The following is a 10,335-nucleotide window of genomic DNA, read 5'->3' on the forward strand; positions in this document are numbered from 1 at the left end:
GCTCCGAGCGGGCCGGGGCCGGTTCCGCTCCGTCCCCGCCCGGCGCCGCTCCCGCCGCGCTCGAACCGCGCGGGGGCTGCGCGCTGCGAGGCGCTGCCGCGATGGGGCCGCGGCCGCTGCTGGTGCCGCTGGCGTGCCTGGCGCTGCTGCTGCCGCCGCCCCGCGCCGCCGAGTTCAGCCCCTCCCTGGACAGCGACTTCACCTTCACGCTGCCCGCCGGCCGCAAGGAGTGCTTCTACCAGCCCATGCGCAAGGAGGCCTCGCTGGAGCTCGAGTACCAGGTCGGGCAGGGCGGGAGGGGGCGTTTCCCCGCGGCGTGTCCCGAGGGGAGCCGGGCTCCCGCATCCCGCCGGGACGGGGTCTGCCCGTGGCCATGTGCGGCGGCTCCGCCGGCCCTGCTGCCGGCAGCCCGGTCCTGCCTTGCCGCGGCGCTGAGGAGCAGTGCGGGCCGGGGACGCGGTGCCTGCCCCGAGCGGCGGCCGCGGGGCTCCCCCGGCCTGCCCCGGGCGCGGGCAGCCCGGCCCTGCCCGGGACCTGGCCGGCCTCGGCAGCGCCCGCCAAGCCACGTTGGAATTGTACACTGTTAGAAGTTCAGCCTTATGGAGTTAAAAATTAACTTGCCGCCTTTTTCAATTATTCTAATACATTCTTTTGGTGGTTTGGGGGGGAGTTTTTTGTTTCTACTTTAGAGGAGCTCAGGTCGCCATCCTTTAAAAGGGCAGAATGTAGAAAGTTCAGGGTTGTGACCTTGTGTTGTAGCCCTAAAGCGTAAGGAAGCTTGTGCTGATGCACAGAGCCCGTACTTACCTATCTTTGTGCTGATATGAAACACCTTTCCTCTCAATGGTGAACGTTTTACAGAAACAGCCCAATTTAACAGACTGTCGTTAAGATTTTGCTGTCCTTCTTGAGAAGAGTCAAGTTTCCCAGAGATGTCTGGGATATATCTTGATCTCAGACATTTTCCCCCCTTACAACAATGACTTTTTTTCCCAGTAAAATAGGTTCAGTGAAGGAAGCTGCACTGAACATTCTCCCACCCTGTTTCTGTGCCTAGAAATGGGCCAGGACCTGTCTCTTCCCCTCCATCTATTTTTCCCCTCTGTTTCCCAACTGAAAGAGAAAGCTGAAATCCATGTTTTTTTCTAGTTTCTGATACTGTTACATGCAGAACTGAACAAGAATGAAAGAGAGGTGTTCAAGCTTTGTTTAGAGTCCTGTCTCAGCCAAACAGAAGTTTATTTTGCACAGAGTGGGATTTTAGTTTGATCATAAGCTAAATAAATACATTATTTTACAAAGAACTAGTGTGTATAACATCGTACCTTATTTCTACTTAGGCATAAATTTCTTAGCACTACTGTTAACAGTAATTATTTGGTTTTCTATTTAAATATGTAGAAAAGAAGCTCTGTATATTACTGCAAATAGATTTATTTTGTACTTAATTATATTTGTGGCTTAAACCATAAGTATTTAACAGAGGATGCAGGTAATTCTCCAAAGACATAAGGTAAACACTATGCTAACACAAAGCAATCATTGACAGCAGCCATAGAAATGCCAGATTTAGCCATTTCTTGTTGGTATTTTTACAGCTTGTCTAGCCCTGCCTGTTGATAAAACTGCATGCATTCTTAAAAGTAATTAGGGAACGGTTCATTATAAGCCCTGCCTGGCAGATTTAGTTTAAGATTCTGAAATTGCTAAAATGCTTTTAGGTTCAGCTGTTTTTCCATCTCTTTCCAGTTAATTTGGTGTCAGCTCATCCAGACAGATTAATCTTTCAGATTCTTTATTTGTTTGTTCCCTTACCTAAAAACATTTGCCTTCCCTATAAATGTTGCTGTAAGCAATGCAAACAGGAATTCAATGGATCAGAGGTTGGTTATTTTTGTTTGTTTCACAGGTTCTAGATGGAGCAGGATTAGATGTTGATTTTCATCTACTCTCCCCAAAAGGTGAAACTCTAGTTTTTGATGAAAGAAAATCAGATGGAGTTCATACGTAAGTTTAAAATCTTCAAACTCAGAAGTGTTACATAAAGAACTTTTCTGGTTTCTTTAGCAAATATAACTAAAATGAAGGTTGAGTACTTTTTATTCCTTGGTGTTACAAAAGACTTTCTAATAGGACAGTTTGAGAATACCAATTTCCTTTTTATAAACACTGAATGCTTTTTACGTTAATTGTGTCATGAAGTGAAGGGTATTTTTGTTTTAATGACAGCTGTTCATACTCAGTGGATTAAAATAATTATTATGGAGTTGAAAAAGGTCTCCATATCCAATACCAGAAGATCATGTGAGTCATATAAATAAGAAGCTAGAACAGTCCCCAATTTTTCCAGACCTTTTGTCAAAATATGTAATATTTGCTGTAATTTTACTGTACGACATAAGAACTCCACTTAGTGTGTATTTTTTTGTAATGATTAGCAATGATTCAAAATCGCCAAAAAGAAATGAAAGCAAGTCGCTGTCTTCATCATTTTGAGCCTTTGGAGTCAATAGGATTGTTTTCCTGTGACTATGTAAGCTGTAAAGTGTCTTTAGAGTTGTTCTTTTTATACAAGAAGAAGATTTGGTTATTTCTAAATGCACGATTTTCAGTCTTAAAGGGAAGGTGTGCTTACAAAAACTGGTCTTTTGAGAACCAGCACAGAAAGTGCAGTTAATCATATTTTGCTTATATACACAGTGTGGAAACAGAAGATGGGGATTATATGTTCTGCTTTGACAACACATTCAGTACCATTTCTGAAAAGGTGATTTTCTTTGAATTGATCCTGGACAATATGGGAGAAGATGGTCAAGATGAGGAAGACTGGAAGAAGTACGTTACAGGCACAGACCTCCTAGACATGAAGCTGGAAGATATTCTGGTTAGTATTTAATCTTTCATTCTATTCAGTGTAAGAGCATTTGGAAAAAAAATTCAGCATCATGTAGCCCCTCTTACTTGGTCTGTTGCATCATCCTCAAATGTATTCCAGGTCCGTATATTGCTTTTACGAATACAGGAAGTCTAGCACCATGGATCTCTTGTTTACACACAGAAACTTGAAGATCTTTTCAGAATAGGCCCTTCATCAGCAAGAAGAAACTGCCTAGCTCTCAGTCACTTGGTTTCCCATTCAGTTTCCTTTCTTCCTACTGCTAAAATGGGACATTCTTCCCTAGCAGCAATGACATGAATACTTTGAGAATTAAAGTATTATTTAGTCGCAGTGATGTAGTTGGAATTACTGCATCATTTTTATCAATGTTTAAAGATCAAGTACTGTGTTAGCCTTATCATCACATCTTTGCAGAAGTGTGGATTACTGTTTCTATCTTCAGTAAATTAGATATTACTATATTAGGTTTTTTGCCCCCAAATTTTATTACATATTTTCAAACTAATAAACAGAATGAGAGTTAATTTGCATAAACTACAAGTTCATCTTTGCAGACATTGAGTGGTTATGTTTGCTTCAGCTGTATGCTGAGCCTGTTTGATGTAGGATTCAGACTACTGCTGAGTCCAAGCTCTTATTCCTTTTATGATCATTAAATATTGAGATTACTCTAGAAGCAAAGGATTGCTTGGTGCTCCAGTACCACTGTTCTTAATGCTTGGTAGGATGCAGTAAAGCTATTGTTTGTTTGATCATAGCTACAGACAGTAGGTATCTTAAAAAAAACAACCCAAAACCCCAACATCTGCACACACCTACTGAATACATCATGTAGCAAATCACAGTGTATTATTTACTGCCATAAACACGATGCAGATTTTTAAATAACAAAACAAACAATGTTTAAAATATTTTATAGGTGTATGATACACTCTTAAATAATAATAAAACCAAATACAGAATCTGAAAATCTGATCAGATCTTTAAATTTAGCAGTCAAGACACTTAGAAAAAACCAAAATTTATATGTGAAGAAAAAGTTGTGAAGAAAATCCCACTCACACTAATCACAGAAAATACTGAGATGGATTTGATAGATACTTGTTTACATACTGGTATCTCTTCCAAAAGAAAAAGAAATGCAGAACCTGTCTTTGAGAGCCTTGAAAATCTTATAAGTAGGTAATTTTCGTAAAGTTAAGATTAGTATCTAATGCCATTGTTTACTTAGCTAAGTATTACTTCCCTACACGTTCTATGAGGACTAACATAAGCACTTAGTAGTTTAATTCCTTAATGAGAACAAATTTTCTGGCAAAAATAGAGAATTATGTCTTATGTTTAAAGCTCTTGTGTGGTGTTCATTTTCCTTATTGTGTAACAATGAACTTTATCATCATAAATTTATTTGGCTCCCCAGAATAGCTATTTTGAAATATTTTTGTTAATTATGAAACAGAGAAAATGTTACTGCTGGATTTAGCCATACGATTTTGGGGATTTTTAAAAGTTATTAGCTTCCTCTTACTGCAAATGTTACTCTTCTCACTAAAAGTTACTTCAGGATCCATAATTATAGCAAGAACATAATTCAGCACTGCACGAGATCAGCTTTTGTCAGTATCTGTTATGTGGTGGATGAAACTTCAACAGATCATAGATGTTTACTTAGTAAGTGCAGAATCAAGTGCGAATTTTGAGCTGCTGTTGTCATGGCTGGAGTGTTCAGGTACTTCCCCTAGTTCCAGGCTCACACTTTATGTCCTTTCTAGGACCTCCCATTTGTCCTGTTCAAGATTTATTGTCAAAATTCTGCTTTTATATCAAGGCTGAAGCAGCAGTTTATAGCCACCACAGTGGAAACACCAGAAGCAGACAGGAAAGTAACTATTGCAGTTTTCTTTTGCTACAGATATAGCCCTGATGGTAGTTTCCACTCAAAAAACTCCTTAATTTTATTATGCAGCAGAAAAAAACTCTATATTTGCTTGCTACTACATAATTTGTTTTGAGACTAGTTCTGCAGATTCTCTACTTTTTATTAGTCCACATAGGTTTGGACTAATATACCTCCATACCTATAACAGAGAAAAAACAAAATTACTACAGAACAGTAATGCTACATCAATTAAGTCTTTTTAACTAATACACAATAAACAGGCTAGACAAATCAATGAAAACTGTGATGATGTGTATATTTTAAAATTAAATTAACTCTTCACTTGTCAAGACATTAAATTACAGCTGGTAACATGATGTTAATAATTTTGTATGTGTTGCAAGCTATACACTTAATTCAGGTGGGTTTTTTTTCTAAAAATACTCTTTTGTTACTTACCAGGAATCCATCAACAGTGTCAAAGCCAGATTAAGCAAAAGTGTCCAGATTCAGACCCTGCTCAGAGCATTTGAGGCTCGTGACCGAAACATACAAGAAAGCAACTTTGACAGAGTGAATTTCTGGTCCATGGTCAACTTGGGAGTAATGGTGGTGGTATCAGCTGTTCAGGTTTACATGTTGAAAAGTCTCTTTGAAGATAAGAGGAAAAGTAGAACTTAATATTCATTAATGTTCATATTATGATCATAACAATATAACAGGTATGGGGGAGACAGGGAGCAATAAACTACAGTAAAGACAACAAAGACCTTTCATATTCTTTTGAACAGACAGTAAAAATCAGGTTTTCAATTTACATTGGGCTTTTTGGATGTGATAGTGCTGGTCTTGTTTGTGTTTGGGGGTTTTCTGTTGTTTTTTGTGGTGGTTGGTTGGGGTTTTTTTTAAACATGAACATAATGCCTCTTCCCAAGCTCTCCCATTTTTCCAAATGCTACTATTTTTTGTACTTGTAGGATTTGTTAATGATTGTTAATTCCTATCTTATGCATAGCACACTTGGTGCATATGCAAAGTAATGTTCATATAACTGTCATTATCTTCATTTTCACATAAGTTTAAGTAGTAACTTAGACATTGGTTTAGTTGCTGTTAAATGCTGAGTGAATTTACATGTGCCTAAGTTTACAGGATTGGTAGTTACTGTCATTTTTCTTCAAAGTTACGTTTTTTAAAATCCTTAGTTTTTGTTCTTTGGCATCATGGAGAAACACTGGGCTAACTATGTAAGAACATGAGATCTCTTTTTATAACAGATGACTAATATCAGCACTTTAAAAAAAGCACCATCAATGTGAAATTGAGGCAGTTTTGAAAAACAATTGGAGAAAATAGATACAATTCCTGTTCATAAATCCTTCTGTCCTGTAGTTGCAAAATCCTGTTTTCCTTTTTGGCTGTAACATAAGACAAGTGACTATGTGGTATACAGAGAAATACAGGCACACTTTGAGGTATGACTTGCAAATTCTTAGTTACTGTAACATCATGTAATAGATAATTATTTAAAAAGTAATTTCTCATGTTTTTTTCCTTTTAATAAAGGCAGGGGGTGTTCATGGTATGCCAGAACAAACATTGATTGTTGTAGTCTCAAAATCCCTCTTATTTTCCACTTTATTACAACTATGACTAATGTTACAGTCAGATGATTTACATAGGCATATAAAACCAAAGCTGTTCACCTAAACTTTCCCTTTTTGCTCACCCTTACAAGTCTTTCAGCTGTTTAAGTACATTCTTCTTATAATCCATGTTTCTGTACCTAGCTGTTCATCTGAATAAGGCACAAATCAGAGGAGCAGTAAGTACAGGCCTCAAGTTTTATGATCAACTGAATATGTAGTATCATGGTCACCAAGACAAAGCTAATACCAAATCAAAAACGTCTAATATCTGGATAAGTGGCTTTTAACAGTGTAGTGAGGGTATAGAGTTGTGCCAAGACCCCTGGTGCATGAGAATTAACTTTTTAAAAGTAGTTTCAAGTCAGTAATTTTTACAACGTGCCAAGTCATTGGAATTTCTTGTGTAAATGTGTTAACTGCATTTCATCATAAGAGTTTTTTAAAAACTTTATTAAAAACACTTTTGTAAAAAGTGTTGTAAAAACAGTGTATGTAGTAGTGTTGTGCCTGTTCTGGGGTCATCTGTATGAATGGCAGAGTTGCAACTTTGAGACTTTCTGTGATTAAATAGTGTTTTATGAATAAAAACAGGGTCAATAGGTGCATTGAAGAAATATTGTTCAAATGAAACAGATGCTAGCAAGGGCTACAGAACATAGAAACAGCACTTCAGCTTCAACTTCAGAGAAGAGGACCTAGCAATAATATTTCTAAATAGTTTTTATAAGCAAAATAATTATTATTACAGAACATGTTATAGAGGGCTCCAAAGGCTGTTGAGCTACTTCATCTTTCTGCAAAACTGTGTCCAAAATAGGACTGTACCCCTTTAAGGTTTTGTGTATCTTAATTCCATATGATGCTTTCTATTCTAAACTGCCCGGAAGTAGAAAGCTTGTTTCTTGGATAAGAACAATATCTAGGAAAAATTAATTATTTCAGCTAGAGTAGCAAATAATATTTTCGTGCCACTTCCCTGTCCCTCTCCCAGTAGCACTCTACCATGTTATCTTTGCTTGCATCACCATGTGTGATGCTCCAAAACATCTGCAAAATGCTGAACCAGCTCTGGGAAGCTGTGACTAAGACATCTACCTCTGCTCTCCAAGCTACTAGAGTCAAGATTTCAGCTTACAACTCCCATAAGCTCTGCCAAGTTTCCCAGGGGCACCTTAGGGGATTGGGTTCCCCAGCTGCTCTGCTGTGCCTCTCTGTAGCTACAAACCAGTGGCAAAACCGTTTGGTGTCCGAGCTGAAGCTGCTGCTGGATGCAGCCTGCTCTGATCAGACTGCTGCAGTTCAGCGTCTCCCGTTACAAACAGCGATCCCTGGGAGAAGGAAAATGCAACAATCGGCAGCAGAGTTCATCTGGAAGAAATTACTGTTCTGCAACTAAGAGCTCTGACTATATGCTCTTTGTTCAAGGTCCACTATAGAAAATGAAAGAGGGAATAACTAGAAAAGTTCACTGACTTTGGCAGCTGGAATATGTTTATGATAGGTGAAGGATTTGGCATTCAAACTTTCAGTTAAGTAACACTGTACTTGGATTTTGAAGAGTAGATTGCTTTCGACGGTATAAAATTTACAAAGGAGAATATAAATTACGTTTTTTTTCTTAATGGACTTTTTCTTCAGAAATAAATGTTTTAAGACTTGCAGATGTTGAATAATTATGCAAAACTGAGATTTTCAATAAATCAAGTTTAAACCTGTGCTTGTATTGTTTGATAATGAAGGAAGAATGCTATGAATGCTGCAAAAGATCAAGGATGCTAAGTTAACAGGAAATTGGGTTTTAGTAATGCAGCTTTTTCATTTCTTGTGAAATTTGCAAATTCTGTTCTTAGTCACTGTAAATATCAACTTTATCAGTGCAAATAATTTAAGATTTACACAAGCGTCAGATCAGAAAGACACCAACCCCTGGACTTTCTAAGAGAAAATATTTAACATACTTAACTGTATTTCAGCAGCAAACATCAACAGGAAATAGTATCACAATCTCAAGTTCACAATTAAGAAACTCATAATGTAAATTACTACTAGTTATTAATATATAATATATTTGCATTATTCATAAAATAATACTCAAGATCCCGAGAATAAAGCTTAAAATATTGGAACTTTTTTTTGGGTAATTGAGTAATGCACGACAAATCCAAGCTTGTTTACCATTTCAAAGACTCCTGAGACACCCGGGCCTGTCCGGAAGCCTGCAAACCACATTGTTCAAGTAATGAAACAGAACTTCCTTTATGCTGTGTTTTGAATCAATGAAATAGATCATGAAATGCTAAAGTACAATCTTATGTTGTCAGATTAGGCAACTAGTGGTAGAAGCAACAGTGATTTGACTTGAAAAAGTACATGAGTAGTAAAATCTCTTTTAAGTGCTATTTTTGGACACAGACATAAGAAATACCTGGGTAAGTTCCCTTTCCTGATGTCTCCAAGCATGCACCATGAGAAATGACTCCTGCCTCCACTTCTCCTGTACAACACAGCACAGCCTTGTGCCTCACACTGGCACATTGTTTCTCGTGCTCAGCAGTGCAGCACGGCCTTGTTTAACTCCACTTGTTTGTCAGGGTGCAGCACCATCCTCACTGCATGACCACATGGTACAGTGTTAAGACCACATTTTTAAAGATTTTACTCCATCAGTCACAGCAATTACTTTTTTTTCCCCCCCTTTATGGAGGGTTTTTTAATATTTATATGGCAATCTCTTCTAAAGACTCATGATCCCAAAAATTTAATTAAGACAGCCTGAAACTAAGAAGACTGAGCTGTATCTGATGTCTTTAAAAACTAGCAGTTCCTTTCCTATGTTTCAAAGAACAATTCTCCTCAAGACTTTCATTTGAGAACTTAGCAACTTGTGGTGTAGACAGGAAACATACATCTCTTAGTTACTGCTGAGAAATGGCTTCTGTTAAGCCTTTCCTTTTCCATGTTTTCCCCCTGGCTCCAGTAGTACTCTCACAGAAATTCACTATTCCTACAGGAGGAATGTGATATGAATAACACAGTACAGAGGTGAGTAAGCACAATTTACACAAATCACTACAGAAACTAAAAAGGCAATCAAAAGCTACATAACTTACTGTTTTCAAAACCAACAATTCGCATAACTGTTGATTTTTATCACGACAAAAATAAAATAGTAATAAAATAATGAAAAACAACTTAGAAATAGTAGTAAGCCCACCTACACTGCTGAAGTTTCACCAGAAGCATCTGAATTACATCTCCCATGCTATCAAGTGCTATAGCTGACAACAGTTAATGAGACTTGGAACCCATACTGTTCAAACTCCTTTCTTCCCTTCATGCATACCAAGTTTCTGGAAACAATATCCATCCTCATTCTCCATCTGCCACCTGGTAAATTGGAACACAGGTGCATAAAGAAGGCATAGATTTTCCAGAAGAAAAGTTCTAGAAGCATATATCTATACATTTCAATCTTATGTAAAGGGACCTGAAATTAAACATCTAAGTCCTTTTATGTTTAAGAACTTAATGGAGTTAAAACCTCTCCAGTTGTTCATTAATTCCCTTTCCCACAATTTCCAACTATTGTTGATGTTAGAATTTTACCCTTAGTGCTTTCTGGTTTCTGCTGTCATGCAAGCAATTTGTGAAGTTATGAATACCAGATTAGAGCAACCAAATAACACAAAGCAGGCAAGCAGTAATGATCATGAATGAGAAAAACAGGTACATAGCAAAGCAGTAACCATCCCACTGGATGGTGACACAAGCAAATGCAACAATAGCCAAGTTTTGTGAGTATTCATTAGAGAATGGCAAAGCACAAATGAAGGACTTGGAAGTGGTACTTACAGAAAAAACTTTATTAAGAGCAAGACATAACTGTTAATTAGCTTCCTGCTTTAAAG

General features: G+C 37.9%; 1 protein-coding gene across 1 annotated transcript; it reads left to right on the forward strand.

Annotated features, from left to right (window-relative positions):
* The first annotated feature begins 57 nt into the window (after nucleotides 1-57).
* On the forward strand, nucleotides 58-8,142 carry TMED5 (transmembrane p24 trafficking protein 5). Its single transcript, XM_041483112.1, has 4 exons — nucleotides 58-281; nucleotides 1,910-2,007; nucleotides 2,701-2,884; nucleotides 5,241-8,142. Exons 1-4 carry the CDS (start codon nucleotides 102-104, stop codon nucleotides 5,457-5,459), a joined length of 681 nt encoding a protein of 226 aa, XP_041339046.1. The 5' UTR covers nucleotides 58-101; the 3' UTR covers nucleotides 5,460-8,142.
* Nucleotides 8,143-10,335: the final 2,193 nt, after the last annotated feature.

The sequence above is a fragment of the Pyrgilauda ruficollis genome, unplaced genomic scaffold (assembly GCF_017590135.1).
Source record: "Pyrgilauda ruficollis isolate IOZ18807 unplaced genomic scaffold, ASM1759013v1 scaffold6, whole genome shotgun sequence".
Taxonomy (NCBI): Eukaryota; Metazoa; Chordata; class Aves; order Passeriformes; family Passeridae; genus Pyrgilauda; species Pyrgilauda ruficollis.